This window comes from Salvelinus sp. IW2-2015, linkage group LG1 (genome assembly GCF_002910315.2).
Source record: "Salvelinus sp. IW2-2015 linkage group LG1, ASM291031v2, whole genome shotgun sequence".
Lineage (NCBI taxonomy): Eukaryota > Metazoa > Chordata > Actinopteri > Salmoniformes > Salmonidae > Salvelinus > Salvelinus sp. IW2-2015.
In genome coordinates this window covers 34,294,176-34,312,280 of record NC_036838.1, presented here as the reverse complement: position 1 = coordinate 34,312,280, position 18,105 = coordinate 34,294,176, and the positions used below count along the sequence as shown (strand labels likewise).

General features: G+C 40.1%; 1 protein-coding gene across 4 annotated transcripts in view; it reads left to right on the top strand.

Annotated features, from left to right (window-relative positions):
* The window catches only part of LOC111966243 (sodium channel protein type 8 subunit alpha-like), a 112,001-nt gene that overhangs the window by 69,509 nt on the left and 24,387 nt on the right, over positions 1 to 18,105 (top strand). For all 4 annotated transcript variants that reach the window (XM_070444441.1, XM_023990735.3, XM_070444438.1 and 1 more), the window contains 8 exons: positions 673 to 846; positions 1,080 to 1,436; positions 1,679 to 1,840; positions 2,030 to 2,323; positions 8,053 to 8,170; positions 8,417 to 8,571; positions 13,567 to 13,740; positions 16,552 to 16,674. In XM_070444441.1, the coding sequence (XP_070300542.1) occupies positions 673 to 846; positions 1,080 to 1,436; positions 1,679 to 1,840; positions 2,030 to 2,323; positions 8,053 to 8,170; positions 8,417 to 8,571; positions 13,567 to 13,740; positions 16,552 to 16,674 (1,557 nt within the window). The remainder of the gene's footprint in view (positions 1 to 672; positions 847 to 1,079; positions 1,437 to 1,678; positions 1,841 to 2,029; positions 2,324 to 8,052; positions 8,171 to 8,416; positions 8,572 to 13,566; positions 13,741 to 16,551; positions 16,675 to 18,105) is intronic.

The window sequence follows — 18,105 nt, the reverse complement described above, 5'->3', positions numbered from 1 at the left end:
TGGGAAAKATGGTAATGATGGGCGTGGTTTTGAGCAAACATACTTTTGTAATTTTTCTCAACAAACTTGTTCAAATTAGCTCACATAGAGCAGAGTATGTTGAGTAAACACAACACGTTATCTCAAATTCTTGTCCATTTGAAGTCCACTATACTCACATATTTAGCTGATTAAGCCATTGGTTAAATTGGCTTTTTTTCAGTGTTACCTTCCAAAGGCAATCATGAATGTGTAATTTTTGCTCACATCAAGTTTGTTGAGTAGCTTACATTCTTGTCCCTTTGAAGTCCACTCAACTCACAGAATAATAATGATTAAGGAATTGGTTAAGTTGGCTTTTTTACAGTGCATGTAATTAGAGTAAAATACTGTAAAATAAAAAAACACATCTCCCTCAATGAATTTAATTAATTAATTAATTAATTACAATTACAGTAGCATTTACTTGTTTATGGTATAATACTGTGTGTCATTGGTTACTGTACTTACTTGCCACTAGCTGCCGGTACTGTCAAATTCACAGCAACCCYTTTACAGTCTAAATTGCACCCTTGAATTGAAATTCAATGAATCTCCTGAATTTAGGTGGGGTTGACCCCAACCMTGTGTGTTACAGTGGTAGCTTGACCCTAGGATCTGACTGTTAACCTCTTTCTCTCTTTGCACTTACAGGTTTTCACTGGTATCTTTGCTGGTGAGATGTTTGCCAAGCTGGCTGCCATGGATCCATACTACTACTTCCAGGAGGGCTGGAATTGTTTTGACAGCTTCATCGTGACCCTCAGTTTAGTCGAGCTGGTATTGGCTGACATTGAGGGTCTGTCTGTGCTCAGGTCATTCCGATTGGTGAGTAAGAAAAGTGGTGTGGACTGGAATGAGGGAGCATAATGATAACCATCTATGACATTGATGTCCAGACAGTTTACCAATGGTGGGGTGAAGGGTTCACTCTGCAGCAGAGTTAGCTTGACATGACTAATGCCCAAATACTCATACAATATGATCAACATTTATTGAAATGTAACCCCCCACTCATTCAATTCTATCTCTCCTCCCCTCCCCCTCTGTCTCTTGTCTAGCTGAGAGTGTTCAAGCTGGCCAAGTCGTGGCCCACACTCAACATGCTGATTAAAATCATTCATTCTTCTGTGGGAGCCCTGGGAAACTTGACCTTGGTGCTGGCCCTTATCGTCTTCATCTTCGCCGTGGTTGGCATGCAACTGTTTGGAAAGAACTACAAGGACTGTGTTTGTAAGATCGCWATAAGCTGTAAGCTKCCYCGTTGGCACATGAAYGACTTCTTTCACTCATTTCTCATGGTGTTTCGAGTTCTGTGCGGGGAGTGGATCGAGTCCATGTGGGACTGCATGGAGGTGGCCGGCCAGAACATGTGCATGATCGTCTTCCTGATGGTCATGGTCATAGGCAACTTGGTGGTAAGAAAAACAACAATTGAAATATCCATAATCGAGTAGCAGTTTCTTGCATACCCTACCTGTGAAGATCAGGCCTCTCTTCACTTAGTGAATTGGAAGCAAGTAGCATTTCTGCATCCACATCCACATGTAACTATGGTTTGTGCATTATAATTTTGGTCTGGTGAAGCCTGATATCAGTTAGTTTGCGGTTAGTGACACATCTGCTAAGACCTGCTCTCTGTGCACGGCCCTCTCCCCAGGTGTTGAACCTTTTCCTTGCCTTGTTGCTGAGCTCGTTCAGCGCAGACAACCTGGCACCTTCAGACGATGATGGAGAACAGAACAACCTGCAAATAGCCGTCGGTCGAATAAAGACGGGGATTGCCTGGGCCAAGGTCTTTGTAGCCGAGGTTATGAAGAAGGTATGCTGTGATGACATGTCCTCTATGTTCTGTTATGTATGACATCACTCTGATGTCATTGTGGTGTTGTTTCGGTGTTGTTTTAACAACACCAAGACAAACTCTTTCAAAATGTACTTGAACGTCAGTATTTGTTTCCTGACTGATTTTAAATCTGATTCTGATTGCAAATCTGATTCTGATTGCAAGGAGGAGGAAGAAGCAGAGGATGAGCAGAAGCATCTTGATGAGTTTGACGAGAAGCTTAACTGCATCGCAAACCAGAAGGGCATAGACATCAACCGCGAGCTGGACTACATCAATGGCACTACCAGTGGTATTGGCAGCAGCGTGGGCAAGTACATGATCGACGAGGACCACATGTCTTTCATCCACAATCCCAACCTGACCGTGTGCGTTCCCATTGCGGTCGGGGAGTCAGACTTCGATAATCTCAACACCGAGGACTTCAGCAGCGAGTCGGATGCGGAGAACAGCAAAGACGTGAGTATGGAGGGATGGGTGTGATATATTCTTTCTATGCTATTTAAAAATAGAAATGGTCGGGGCATGGGGTTATATAAGAGGGGAGGTTGATGGTTGAGGAAGGTGGTTAATCGGAAAATGGGAAAGGGGGTTTTGGGTGCTTGATTAGGTGGAAGGTTTGGCGGAGTTCTGTTGGAGGTTTAGGATAAGTTGTGAATTGAGTTGTTGAGACCTTATCAAATATAGTGGTTACATAATTTTCTATGAATTGGAGTGCATTAGCATCCACTCCTCTAAGATCGCTCATACTTCTGACTTCTTATATGTTTTTTGTAGGTTTTCACATATTCTATATGCATTAACTAGCTTCGAGTAGCTGAATATGTCTTCCCTACATAGCCGCAAAAGTGTGACAGATTCATATTTCTCAAAAACAACTTTATTTCAAAGGAGTGCTATACTGCACATGTGCAGTTTGGCACAGCTCGTTAACTTGAGATGATCACGTGTTTCTACGTAGCTAGCTTGGTGACCATTACACTGCTAGCTAGCGTGATCAAGGGTTTGTATTGGAATGGCAGTTAGAAATGTCTCTTTSTGTACAGAATTTCTTTGATTTAGCTAAATCTTACCTAACTAAACACGCTAGTTAGCTATCTAGCACAACTAACACAATGTATTTTGCAAACCTAGATAGCTAGGTACTGAAACAAATGCAACGGATCTGTAACTCAAATCAGAAATCACAACAGGATTAGCTTATACTAATCAAAAGATACAGTTATTTTAGTAATCGCATCGTCTTTCACAAGTTGAACCGTGGCTAATGTGTTTGCCTTTATCCGTCACCGGCTCTCCTGATGAGTAGAAGGAGGTAATGTATACACTTTTGTTAGCAAATGCAAGCTACAATACGCCAATGATGAGACTGTGACCATAGAAATATAACTCCTAGAAGTGGAATAGCCCCTCAGACCATGGCAATTTGACAGCCCCTTATGGGTACACTCAATATGGCTGACATTGTATGCTTAATTGCCACGTTAACATGGAATGTTCATTAAAATGATGCTGTGGCTTTATAATGTCAATTGTGTTGACTGTTAATAAAGCACAAATTGAATGCTGTACTTCCAGCTTTATTTTCTGATCATGGGTACTCTAAAAATGGCCGCCAGTCTTCCCATCAATGAMCCATTGACTTGGATGTCCGTTCTAGGAATTATATTTCTATGACTGACTTTGAAGGTAATGTATAGCTACATTTATGTTAGCTAATACAAGCTACAATACGGTAGTGATGAGAAAGAATGACTTTGTGACTAAATAGGATTTAGCAAGGTGTGTCAACAAAGTGCTTACTTTCACTTGCGCATYTTCTAATGGTTAACTAGAAATAGTTAACACACTCCAGAAAACAAATCAATCAGAGGAAATATTTATTCCTTTTTGCAAAACATTATGCCTCAAGCTTATTATTGCGTTTGCACCCACTACTAACCAGGGGTTGGAACCATTATGGTTTCGTTCTGAACAGAACCATTATTTTTTCTTACCGTTCCACTGTTCCGAACAACAAAATAAAGTTTTGAACCGGATCGAACCAAAAAAAAGTACCGGTTTATATTGTTCCTTTCTATTMTTTTTTAAACCTCTGAAACCGTCATTTATTTACATTTAGCTCGACATTAAATTACTTCACCAATTAGTGCGGATAGAGCAGCTTGCTATGGAGCGGGTAAGCAATTTAATCTCTATAGGAAAGTCTTTAAGAGCAAATTGTATWTTGCCGTAAAAGCATGGTAAAATCATAATGAAAGACAAACACACACACACACTGTGGTGCCAGTCACAGTGTAGGGCGCGAGATGCAACTGACATTTTGCAGATGACGAGAGCACGAGAGAGGAAGGAGGAAGCTTGCCTTGAAGCGCTGGGCACATTGCTACGGGAGCAGCACCACCTGAAAAAATTGTATTAATAAAAAAAGTATTTTTTCACAAAGTAGTGCGCTGGGCCTTTACTAGTCCTGAATTAGCGCGGGGATTTTTTTTTCTCCAGCACCATGCTTGTAATGTCGGCAGTAGGCTACAGTAACCTATGCTTCAGAGGGGAGGGGCAGATAGCCTACACACAAGTATACCCACTGGCAAAGATTTCCAGCCGGTAGGCAGACGCTGGAATAAGTTTCTGAGTGGCAGTGAGGGCTTTGCATTGGCGCTTTGTTGCGATTTTTGTGGGACTGGAAAAAATGACCAGAATGTAATAGAAAGTTATTAACCGCTTCCCATGCTTTTAAAATAACGGTTATGACCCGGAACAGTATAGATCACTTTAGTTTCAGGTTAGGGTTCTGTTCCTCAAATCCTTTCCTTCTTTTCCAGTTTTCGGTTCTGTTCCCTGAACTGGTTCCAACCCTTGCTACTAACCACTATTGTTATCCATCATATTCATTTTAATTAGTGTGCTTGCTTCAGCAAGATCACTACTGTTAAATAGCTGATGCAATCGCTCAAATTTTCTTCAGGAAATGTACCTTTTCTAGTTATAGATGTAGCATGATGCTTTGCAGAGTAGCCAAATACAGTGCCTTCAGAAAGTGTTCATACCCCTTGACTGATTCCACATTTTGTTGTGTTACTGACTGAATTCCAAATCTTTTACATGTTTAAAAAAAAATGTCTTACCCATCTACACTCAATACCCCACAATAACAAAGTAAAAACATGTTTATAGAAAATGTTGCATATTTATTGAAAATGAAATACAGAAATATCTCATTCCTTCACACCCCTGAGTCAATACATGTTAGAATCATCTTTGGAAGCGATTACAGCTGTGAGTCTTTCTGGGTAAGTCTCTAACAGCTTTGCACACCTGGATTGTACAATATTTGCACTTTTGCCATTTTCAAGTTTTGCCATAGATTTTAAGCCGATTTAAGTCCAAACTATAAGTAGGCCACTCAGGAACATTCAATGTAATCTTGGTAAGCAACTTTAGTGTATATTTGGCCTTGTGTTTTAGGTTATTGTCCTCCTGAAAGGTGAATTTGTCTCCCTGTGTCTGTTGGAAAGCAGACTGAACCAGATTTTCCTCTAGGATTTTGCCTGTGCTTAGCTCTATTCCATTTATTTTTTATCTTTAAAAAAAATCTTCCAGGTCCTTGCTGATGACAAGCATACCCATAACATGATGCAGACACCACCCTGCTTGAAAATATGAAGAGTGGTACWCAGTGAYGYGTTGTGTTGGATTTGCCTCAAACATAACACTTTGTATTCAGGACATAAAGTTAATTTCTTTGCCACATTTTTTGCAGTTTTACTTTAGTACCTTATTGCAAACAGGATGCATATTTTAGAATATTTGTATTCTGTACCTGCTTTCTTCTTTTCGCTCTGTTATTTAGGTTAGTATTGTGGAGTAGCTACAATGTTGTTGATTCATCCTCAGTTTTCTCCTATCACAGCCATTAAACTCTGTAACAGTTTTAAAGTCACTATTGGCTTCATGGTGAAATCCCTGAGCGGTGTCCTTCCTCTCTAGTAACTGAGTTATCTTTGTAGTAACTGGGTGTATTGACACACCATCCAAATTGTAAATAATAACTTCACCATGCTCAAAGGATGTTCAACGTCTCCTTTTAAATGTTTTACCAATCTACCGATGTGGTTGAATCGGTGTTTGAAATTTACTGCTCGACTAAGGGGCCTTACAGGGGCAACACAGTATGTGTTGGGTACAGAGATGGTAGAAATGATTGTGACTTGTTAAGCAAATTCTTGCTCCTGAACATATTTAGGCTTGCCATAACAAAGGGGTTGAATACTTATTGACTCAAGACATTTCAGCTTTTCATTTTTTTGAACTTGTAAACATTAAAAAAAATGATATTTCCACTTTGACATTATGGGGTATGATCTCAATTGCAGCCTTTTTAAATTCAGGCTGTAACACAACACAATGTGGAAAAAGTCAAGGGGTGTGAATACGTTCTGAACATGCTGAGGCTCTTGAGATTGCAGTCTTAATGTAGTAGATGATGTAACGGCTTAAAGTGCATTTGTGTGTGTGTGTGTGTGTTGTGGTGTTGTGTTGTGTTGTGTGTGTGTGTTGTGTGTGTGTGTGTGTGTGTGTGTGTGTGTGTGTGTGTGTGTGTGTGTGTGTGTGTGTGTGTGTGTGTGTGTGTGTGTGTGTGTGTGTGTGTGTGTGGCTATGCAGTGTGTGTCTTTTTATCCACTCATCAACACTGGACTGAGCAGTGAATATAGAGCGGTGAACACAGAGGGGCGAACACAGGAGACCTTCAGATGACCTGACGTTTCAGAACATTTGTTTAGGCATGGCAGTACCACTGGCTCTGCAGACTGACAGACAGACAGACGGACACTGCTTTGTGTATGTCAACGTGTGGGAAAGGTCCTCCTCACTCGTACAGTATGTGGATATGTTGGGGAGCTCTGATGCTTGGGTCACCTTGACCTGGTTTGCAGAGGGAAGTCATGCAGCAGCTCTAATACCTGTACCAGATTCCAGTCTTCTCCGCTACCTGTCTCCACCAACCACAAGGCTGGCTATCCTGCATCTAAGCCTGTCACAGCCCAGCCCTGCAGCGATTGGACGGACACAGAGCCCCTGTCAGACAGTCAGGGATCTGTCTGGCTGTTTGTGATACTGGAGAAAGAGAGCAAGAGAGAGGGGGAGAGAAAGAGTGTGTATGAGAGTAAGAGAGAGAAGCACAGTCTTTCTGCTGACTATTCAGGATTCTAAAATGAAGCGTCATTCATCCGTAAATTGGATTAGCTCTGTGTGTGTGTGTGTGTGTGCGTGCGTGCGTGCGTGCATTTGTCCTGGTTCACCTTGACTTATTGTTCAGCTTTGAGATGATTTATTAGGTTGGCTAGACAAGGCATATGTTTGTTTAAACGTCTCTACCTGAACATGCTGTTTGAGATCAGCCTCAATACATTTACATTGTATGCCTGTCATAGACCTATGTGTTGAATCCTCTCTCCATAACCGTTTCACCGTAATCATATCAAATAATACGGTATGATATAATATGGTCGTCGTTTGTGGCTCGACTGTTGTATTTAAGAATAAGCATTTCTTCTGAGAGTCTAAGAGTATCTTTACCGTGAGACATGAATTAAATAGCCCCGGCCTATGATCCTTCCCCCACCTCACTTTAATTAACATGTTTACCATATCAATTACCTTCTTGAGTGTCGTATGTGTTTGATCCTGAGCATTGAGTAAAAGGTTTTACCACTGGATCTAATGCTCTAGTCTATTTACATAAAGATACCTAGCAACAAATCATGCATCACTGTCAATTCTGCGTATGCATATTTATCAGTGACCAGCCCTAATAATGTAATCACTCAGCAGCCAAGGTTAATGACTAACTGGTCAATGTTGCTATTAATAATACTCACTTCAAGGCAAATAGACAAGGTTACCCACACATCCATGGTCGGAATGTAAGAGAATGTGTTAAAAATGCAGACAACATGTAACATCTAACCTCCAACTGAGACACACAGCTTTTCCTGGTTAGGTTACATGGCCCTTAAATCATGATGCCTATGAGGTATCCACAGAAAGGGTGAGCGGGTGACTAGTGGATGCTTTTATAGGCACTGGGTACCACTGTGCAGTATCTTTGTACATACTAGCTCATAACACCACCGAATGTTCTGTGATGTTAGGAGTCTGACCCTCTCTCCTGTTGTCTGTCTCAGCTGGATGACACTAGCTCTTCAGAGGGCAGCACCATAGACATCAAGCCTGACGTGGAGGAAGTGGTGGTGGTGGAGGTTGTGGAGGAGTTCCTGGACCCAGACGCCTGCTGGACAGATGGTAACTAAGAACACACAGAGAGACACAGGCCTCAGTCTGGCCACAATAGCACTTAGCATTTATGCTAACTGATTTCATTGTGGGCCATGGCAAGTGTGGGTCTGTGAGTGTCTGTACTCATCTTCAGTTTGTATGGCATAATGAGGCCATTTTATGGACGTGTACGTGTGTAGTCAATAGTGTGTACATGTCCTAAATGTATTTCACTGTGTCAGTAACAGTGAGTGTGTGTGCCCTCTTATCCAGAATGTGTTGCCAAGTATAAGTTTTTGTACTTGCCCATCGATCATGGCTGGGGGAAGCACTGGTGGTTCCTGAGGAAGACAAGCTACCTGATTGTGGAGCATAACTGGTTTGAGACCGTCATCATCTTCATGATCCTTCTCAGTAGTGGGGCGTTGGTAAGAATGCACACATACACATTTGTTTTACTATCCTTGTGGGGACCAAACAATTGATTCCCATTCAAAATCATATTTTTCCTAACCCTAAATATAACCCTAATCCTTAACCTAAACCTAACCCTAACTCCTAACCCTAACCCTAATTCTAACCCTAGCCCTAAACCTAACCCCTAAGCCTAAAATAGCTTTTTTCTTTGGGTGGACTTGCGAAATGTCTCCATTTGTTTTACTATCCTTGTGTGGACTTCTGGTAAAAAAAAAAAAAACACACACACTAACAGTTTATCTCATACTAATTAAGTACTGTCTTACAGTAAACCGTATCAGTTCCGACAGAACGTACTGAAATGGAATAATTAAATCGATAAATATTTTATTCCCCCATCATGCCTTTTACCTGTCTACGACTGTTTGTGATATGATTCTTGCTAATGAGCAGCAAAGGTCTGTAATGCACCAACCTTTTAATCAAAAGAATCTAGCTTAGTTTTCAGCTTTCTGGAGGACTGTAGCACAATGGTGATTCAGAATGCTTACAGTGCCTTCAGAAAGTATTCATACCCCTTGATTTTTTCCACATTTGTTGTGTTACAAGGTGGGATTAAAATTGATTTAATTGTCATTTTTTTGTCAACGATCTAAACAAAATACTCCGTAATGTCAAAGTGATTTTTCCCCCCCTAACATGAGTAAAAATATTATGAAATATAAAACACTAATATATCTTGATTACATAGGTATTCAACCCCCTGAGTCAATGCATGTTGGAATCACCTTTGGCAGTGATTACAGCTGTGAGTCTATCTGGGTAAGTTTCTAAGAGCTTTGCACACCTGGATTGTACCATATTTGCATATATATWTTTTTTTAATTCTTCAAGCTTTGTCAAGTTTTCAAGCAGATTTATGTCAAAACTGTAACTAGGCCACTCAGGAACATTCAATGTCGTCTTGGTAAGCAACTCCAGTGTACATTTGGCCTTGTGTTGAAGGTTATTGTCCTGCTGAAAGGTGAATTGGTCTCCCAGTGTCTGTTGTAAAGCAGACTGAACCAGGTCTTCCTCTAGGATTTTGCCTGTGCTTAACTCTATTCCGTTTATTTTTATCAAAAAAAACTCCCTAGTCCTTGCTGATGACAAGCATACCCATTACATGATGCAGCCACAACCATGCTTGAAAATATGAAGAGAGGTACTCAGTGATGTGTTGGATTTGCCCCAAACATAACGGTTTGTATTTAGGACATACATTACATTTCTTTGACAATATTTTTGCAGTATTACTTTAGTGCCTTATTGCAAACAGGATGCATATTTTACAATGTTTGTATTCTGTACCTGCTTTCTTCTTATCGCTCTGTTATTTAGGTTAATATTGTGGAGTAGCTACAATGTTGTTGATCCATCCTCAGTCTTCTCCTATCACAGCCATTAAACTCTGTAACTGATTTAAAGTCACCATTGGCCTCATAGTGACATCCCTGAGTGGTTTGCTTCCTCTCCGACAACTGAGTTAGGAAGGATGCCTGTATCTTTGTAGTAACTGGGTGTATTGACACACCATCCAAAGGTTAATTAATAACCTAATAATAATTATAATTATTATAATAATTATTAATAATAATAATAATTAACCTAATAATAATAATAATAATCAATGTCTGCTTTAATTTTTTTTTACCCATCTACTAATAGGTGCCCTTCTTTGCGAGGCATTGGTAAACCTTCCTGGTCTTTGTGGTTGAATCTGTGTTTGAAATTCACTGCTCGATTGAGGGACCTTGAAGATGATTGTATGTGTGGGTAGAGAGATTTCGTAGTCATTCAAAAATCATGTTAAACACTATTATTGCGCACAGAGTGAGTCCATGCAACTTATTATGTGACGTGTTAAGCACATTTTTACTCCTTCACTTATATWGGTTTGCCATAACAAAGGTGTTGAATACTTATTGAATCAAGACATTTCAGCTTTTCAATTTTTAGTTAATTTGTAAACATTTCTAAAACCATAATTCCACTTTGACATTATGGTGTATTGTGTGTAGGCCAGTGACACAAAATCTCAATACAACAAAATGTGGAAAAGGGTGTGAATATTTTCTGAATTAAAGTTTTCACATCCATTTACTTTTTCCACATTTTGTTGTGTTATAGCCTGATTTTAAAATCGATTAAATGTAGATGTTTTTTGTCACTGGCCTACACACAATACCCCATAGTGTCAAAGTGGAATGATGTTTTTCTGAATTTTTATAAATGAATTAAAAATGAAAAGCTGAACTGTCATGAGTCAATAAGTATTCAACTCCTTTGTTATGTACCCCACACATACAATTATGTGTAAGGTCCCTCAGTCGAGCAGTGAATTTCAAACACAGTTTCAACAACAAAGATCAGGGACGTTTTCGAATGCCTCGCAAAGAAGGGCACCTATTGGTAAATGGGTAAAGAATTTAAAAGCAGACATTGAATATCCCTTTGAGCATGGTAAAGTTATTAATTAACCTTTGGATAGTGTATCATTATACCCAGTCACTACAAAGATAGAGGCGTCCTTCCTAACTCAGTTGCCGGAGAGGAAGTTAACCGCTCAGGGATTTCACCATTAGGCCAATGGTGACTATAAAACAGTTACAGAGTTTAATGGCTGTGATAGGAGAAAACTGAGGATGGATCAACAACATTGTATTACTCCACAATACTAACCTTATTGACAGAGTGAAAAGAAGGAAGCCTGTACAGAAAAAAATATTCCAAAACATGCATCCTGTTTAAAACCTCTCTGGGATAGGTGGGACATTAACGTCCCAACTGGCCAAAATACAGTGAAAATGCAGAGCGCCAAATTCAAATAAATTACTATAAAAATTTTACTTTCATGAAATCACACATGCAATACACCAAATTAAAGCTACACCTGTTGTGAATCCAGCCAACGTGTCGGATTTCAAAAATGCTTTACGGCGAAAGGAAACGATGCTATTATCTGAGGATAGCACCCCAGCAAACAAACACAGACAATTATATTTCAACCCTCCAGGCGCGACACAAAACGCAGAAATAAAGATAGAATTCATGCCTTACCTTTGACGAGCTTCTTCTGTTGGCACTCCAATATGTCCCATAAACATCACAAATGGTCCTTTTGTTCGGATTAATTCCGTCGATATATATCCAAAATGTCCATTTATTTGGGGCGTTTGATCCAGAAAAACACTGGTTCCAACTCGCGCAACATGACTACAAAACTTCTCATAAGTTACCTGTAAGCTTTGTCCAAACATTTCAAAGTACTTTCCTAATACAACTTTAGGTATATTTTTACGTAAATAATCGATAAAATTTAAGACGGGACATACTGTGTTCAATACCGGAGGAAAACAAAGTGGAGAGTGCTTTTCAGGTCACGCGCCTCTAACAAATATGACACTTCCCTCTACCCTCGTTCTGAACAGTGCTGCTTCTTAATTTCTCAAAGGAAAAACCTCAACCAATTTCTAAAGACTGTTGACACCCAGTGGAAGCGATAGGAACTGCAAGAAAGTCGCTTAGAAATCTGGATTCCCAATGAAAACCCATTGAAAAGAGAGTGACCTCAATTTTTTTTTAATTCTGAATGGTTTGTCCTCGGGGTTTAGCCTGCCAAATAAGTTCTGTTATACTCACAGACATGATTCAAACAGTTTTAGAAACTTCAGAGTGTTTTCTATCCAAATATTTTAATGATATGCATATCTTATCTTCTGGGCCTGAGTAGCAGGCAGTTTACTTTGGACACGCTTTTCATCCGGACGTCAAATACCGTCCCCTATCCCAAAGAAGTTAAAACAAGGCACTAAAGTAATACTGCAAAAAATGTGGTAACGCAATCAACTTTGTGTCCTGAACACAAAGTGTTATGTTTGAGGCAAATCCAACATTACTGAGTACCACTCTCAATTTTTTGGACTTCCTTACCAAGAAGACAGTGAATGTTCCTGAGTGTCTCAAGTTACAGCTTAGACTTAAACCTGCTTGAAAATCTACATCAAAACCAGAAAATGATTGTCTAGCAATGATCAACAGCCAATTTGACAGCGCTTGAAGAATTCTGAAAAGAATAATGGGTAAATATTGTACAATCCAGGTGTGCTAAGCTCTTAGAGACTTACCCAGAAAGACTCACAGCTGTAATCACTGCCAAAGGTGATTCTAAGATGAATTGACTTAGGGCTGTGAAAACTTATATAAATTAGATATTTCTGAATTTAATTTTCAATACATTTGCAAACTTTTGTAAAAACATGTTTTCACTTTGTCATTAGGGGGTATTGTGTGTGGATAGGTGAAAACTAAATATATTTAATCCATTTTGAATTCAGGCTGTAACAACAACATGTGGAATAAGTCAAAGTCTATGAACACTTTCTGAAGGCCCTGTATGTGTTCAGGAATGGACAGAGGGGATATAGAATAGTGGGGCTGAGGTGACTATTAACCCTACAGTACAGAGAGAACCTGTTCCATCACATACAGTAGCCTACCTCCTCTTTCACTACTGTGGGCAATGACTATGTAAACACCGCACCTGAGAGCATTCAATACATTGTCATATGAGAGAGAATAACTACATTCACATAGTTTGCCATGAACATAGGGCAGTATTAACGTTAGCACAGTTGAATCCCAAGACATTAGAYGCAATCAGGTGTCTGTAGAGAAGACAATACTGTATATAAAAAAGACAGCATAACACTTTTTGGAGGACTGAGACAGGATGGTCTTTGCTAATTTGACCAATTGCACCTTTAACACTATATACTGTAGTTTTCAGAGAATTCATATTTCAACAGGAAAAGCAAATGGCACAACTATCTATAACACCTTTAACCATAGAGAGGGTCATGAGTTTTTCACTTAACAGGAAAAACTCAGAGGCCTAATCATAAGACAAGATGTCCAGTCACGTCAGTGTTGTTAAGCTGCTGCTGTTCTGTTTTCCCCWCCCCCAGGCCTTTGAGGATGTGTACATAAATAAGAGGAAGACCATTAAGATTATCCTGGAGTACGCAGACAGCGTGTTCACCTATATCTTCATCCTGGAGATGGTGCTCAAATGGGTGGCCTATGGCTGGGTCAAATACTTCACCAACGCCTGGTGTTGGCTGGACTTCTTCATTGTGGATGTAAGTAACTTATCCAACTGACTCTATGTTACTTCTTGCCTCCTCTTATGATTTCCTTCCTCCATCTTTCCATCCTTTATTATTTTATGCTGGTCTCTCTTTTAATCTCTTTTCATCTCTCTTGCTTTGTCTTCATGTTCTTCTTCTCTGGCTATGTCTTTTATGTCTCTTGCTTCTCTCTCTGTCAGTCTTCGTTTTATGAGAGTTGATGAGCTTTCCTCTCCTCTTCCCAAGTTGGATTCTGTTTCCCTTCAAGCACACTGTAGCTGTAACCAGATGACTCTTTGTTCCTGATCTGAGACAACTTTGATAATAAGGGACTTGAATATCTCAAATGATGATGCTGCAGTGTGGCCATTTAGTACTGATTGCAGATGCTGGGTTATGGACATGACATCAAATCATTACCTATTGACATAGAACATTTAGCAGGCATAACAAAACTCTCCCTTCTTCCCATAAATATACTCTGTATAGTACGTAACTCAAACATTTGCCAATTCGACTGCTTTGTCAACAAAAGTCAACCAATCTTTTAAGTGGATTTTATTTTATTTAATGCTATTCTTACCCTCCAGCTGAAATGTTGAAAGGCCTGGCATCATTCATTGATATTATGGCCTTTCCCGTTGTATCTCTCTACCCTGTTTATCTAACTCTATGGGCTAGTGTGTAATCTGTTGCTGTGGAGTTGACCTATCTTGTCATTGCTGTGAGTGAACTGGTGTAATATGGAATATTACAGCCTGGGATGGGAGGTGTTGTATTAGCAGTGAGTCAACAATGTGGTTTACAATAGCACTTTACTATGTAAACAACAAAGGTGAACCACCATGTGCACATAGGTGATAGTAGGGGTAGAGGGTGAAAGGCAGGACGATAAATGGGATGGCGGGGACAGTCAACAATTTTTGACATTTATCTTTAATGAAAAATCAAAAGAAAAATGTTACACTGTCCACATGGGACACATCACAATGCCATACAAGCTCTCTTCGGTTTTGGTGTTGCAATGTGGGGGGTTTCATCCAGTGTTGCTTTGCCCAGTAACATTTTTCTACTGTTGTGTATCGAAGGCTGTGGTGTCTGTATCTTCCCCTGTCTCTGGAAGAGCAAATGTAAAGTTATATTTTGCACTTGACCTGTCCTGTTGGATGTGTTGGGTTGGGTTATGTGATGGATGGATGGTAAGTCAAGTCATGACTTCTGAGTCAACCCTTAAACTCCATTATCAACTAATGTGTTCTCAATCCTGATGGTTTATGTATGTGTTAATGTCTGTGCTCAGTTTTGTGGGAGTGTGTGTGTGTTTGTGTTTGTTTGTGTGTGTGTGCGCCTGCCTGTGCATTGTGGGTTACTCAGAAGGTGCACATCTCTCTCCTCAGTATCTATTTACAGAGCCAGAGGAGGGAGGGATGGCGGCCACTCCCCACCTTTACTACAGGGGGCGCCAAGCAGACAGAGGCTGAAGGTGACCATCACCCCAAAGAGCAACGACAGTGTAGTAGCCGAGAGGACAGTGGAAGCTTTAGCGTGCCATTAGAAAAGCCAGGGGACAGACATGGACAAAGGCTGTGTGTATATGTGATAGCGATCATTTTAATATTAAATCTACCTCTTTGAGAAAAAGAAAGCCATGGTATAGAATAGCATAGTTTCATGGGTAGTACTCAATACATTATGTATATATATCTAATGTGCATTTTCATGAATGAGTGAAACCAAAAGATCAGCTCTTTCTCAAACACAGCCTTTGTCAACAGTTCCCAGAAGAGAAGAAGTCTGTCCCTTCAGAGCTGTGATAATGTATAGTATTTGTCATTGGTAGACTCTAAATATGTTTTAGACATATTTGCGAATCCCTTTGAATGAAACTGTCCCCTGTTTCTCAATGCCCATATGACAGTCCAGAGTCCTCTGCCATTTGATGAGGAATGCAGGCAGTATAATATGTTTTCCCTTGACCCAAATCCACCCTGCCAGTATCACATTATCATGGATGGTCATGGGAGACAGAGGGGAAGGGAGCTCAAGTTTTCTAACAGGCATGGTGTCCCGTGGTCTCTGTGCCTCTTTGACTCCTTGTGCCTCTCTGTCCTGTAACTACTCTACCACCGTGTCAAACCACATCTTTGGTCCCTTGGGTCACCTTATGTAGGCTATGGCTCCGTCATCAGTTCAATTTGTGGTCTAGAATAGAATGAAATGTGAGTATAAGATGACTCAGGGATGTGCACATTCAACCTGTACCTTCTCTCGCAGGTACCTATAACCGTGTCTCTCTTAAAATTAAAAGGGGTGTTGTACTGCAGACGAGAGGGACTTGGCTTGGATGTGTTGAGGGGCCAGGGTAAGATTCTTGTGGTTTTGTCTCGGGACTCTCCCTTTCACAGGTTGTCCTCTCTCCTACTCGTCCCCACTACCGTCCTCACCCTCCTGGCTCCCATCTCCATTCTTATACTCAACTGGTACTTTGTGAATTGTGTGAATATTGTACGTTTACTGTGTGTCTTGTGTCATATTGAGTGAATTTTTGTGAACGCATTTCTCCTCTCAAATTTCCCATTTGTTTGATTCTGCTACCTCTTTTTCTCTCCCCTTATTTTCCTCCTCTTTCTCTGTCAACCAAACGTTTCTAACCAGGTATACTGTGAGCTTATTTTCAAGCTTCACCTGCATTATAAACTAAACCAAAACAACAATCAAAATTGGTGCAGTAGGGTCTATCTCTCTGTTACCCTTTCTAACTGTTTGGACACTCTCTCTTCCTTCTCTCTTACTCTCTCTCTCTCTCTCTCTCTCTCTGTATAGGTGTCTATAATCACTCTTATAGCTAATGCGATGGGCTACTCCGATCTAGGGCCCGTTAAATCACTACGGACATTGAGGGCATTGAGGCCCCTTAGGGCCCTGTCTCGTTTTGAAGGGATGAGGGTAAGATCTAAAACACCAGGCAGCTGGTCCTTCTGCATGTCCATTCAACAGTTACAGCACCAATGCATGCTTTAATGAACTAGACAAGATGATCATGGACAGCACTCACCTCAACTTAGCTAACACTTTCCAAGCCTAATTGTAGCCAAACCAATGTCCAAATGGAGATTCAGGAAAATCTAAAATGAATCCCCACGCTTGTCTCAAAGCAGTGCAATGGCGCTGTCCCAATCAAAACGGTGCTGAAATTACCATCTAGTTGACCACACGTGGGTAGGTAATTGCTTCAAATTTATTACAAGGATTGGATAACTTTGGGAGTTTCAGTAAGCAACAATTTGATAGGCCTACATGCCTTCAATTGCATTATCCTACTTTATTCCAATATTTTCGTTGTCATTCAGTGATATTTATTCCCACAGTAATTATTTATGGATCCATCTAGTTGTGGTTAAGAAAACAGTGCATGCTTAGTGGTGGGAGATGCGAAGAGATGGACAAAGTGGCATGCCTTGCAAAGTTTATAACTGGCAACCATCAAGAGAGCAGTGCATGCCAAAGCTGCCTCAGCATTATGGCTACGTTTCATACTAAGCCTTAGGCAGAACTTTACTGAAATGATTGCTAGGTCATTTGGCTTTGATACCTGCAAGAGGCAATGCCTTTGAGATATAAAGAAAAGGTATGATAAAATTGTAAGAAAAACTTCTTAGTTTCAAAGGGACACAAGTTTATTTCGATTATATCAATATTTGCTCTTAAAGGCTTTTCCACTGCCATTTCTCACATAATACATTTTACCGACACAAAAAGATCCCACCATGTCAAACAAACAAATTATCTCTAGACATTTATAAAATTGTACCAAAACTTCCTGTTTCTATCATAGCTGTCGTGATTTTCTTTTATACGGTATGACTTTACTCGCATAAAAACTGTGGATGGAAATCTGGTTAGTGACCCGCCATTTGCATGAAACGTTATCATTTCAGAAAGTCTTGTTTAAAAGAAAAGAAGAAAAAAATGTCACCTTTATTTAACCAGGTAGGCCAGTTGAGAACAAGTTCTCATTTACAACTGCGACCTCAACAAGATAAAGCATAGCAGTGCGACAAAAAACAACAACACAGAGTTACATATGGAATAGACAAACGTACAGTCAATAACACGATAGGAAAATCTGTATACGGTGTGTGCAAACTTAGTAAGGAGGTAAGGCTATAAATAGGCCAATAGTGGCGAAGTAATTATAATTTAGCTATTTGCACTGGAGTGATATACAGTGGGGAGAACAAGTATTTGATACACTGCCGATTTTGCAAGTTTTCCTACTTACAAAGCATGTAGAGGTCTGTAATTTGTATCATAGGTACACTTCAACTGTGAGAGACGGAATCTAAAACAAAAATCCAGAAAATCACATTGTATGAT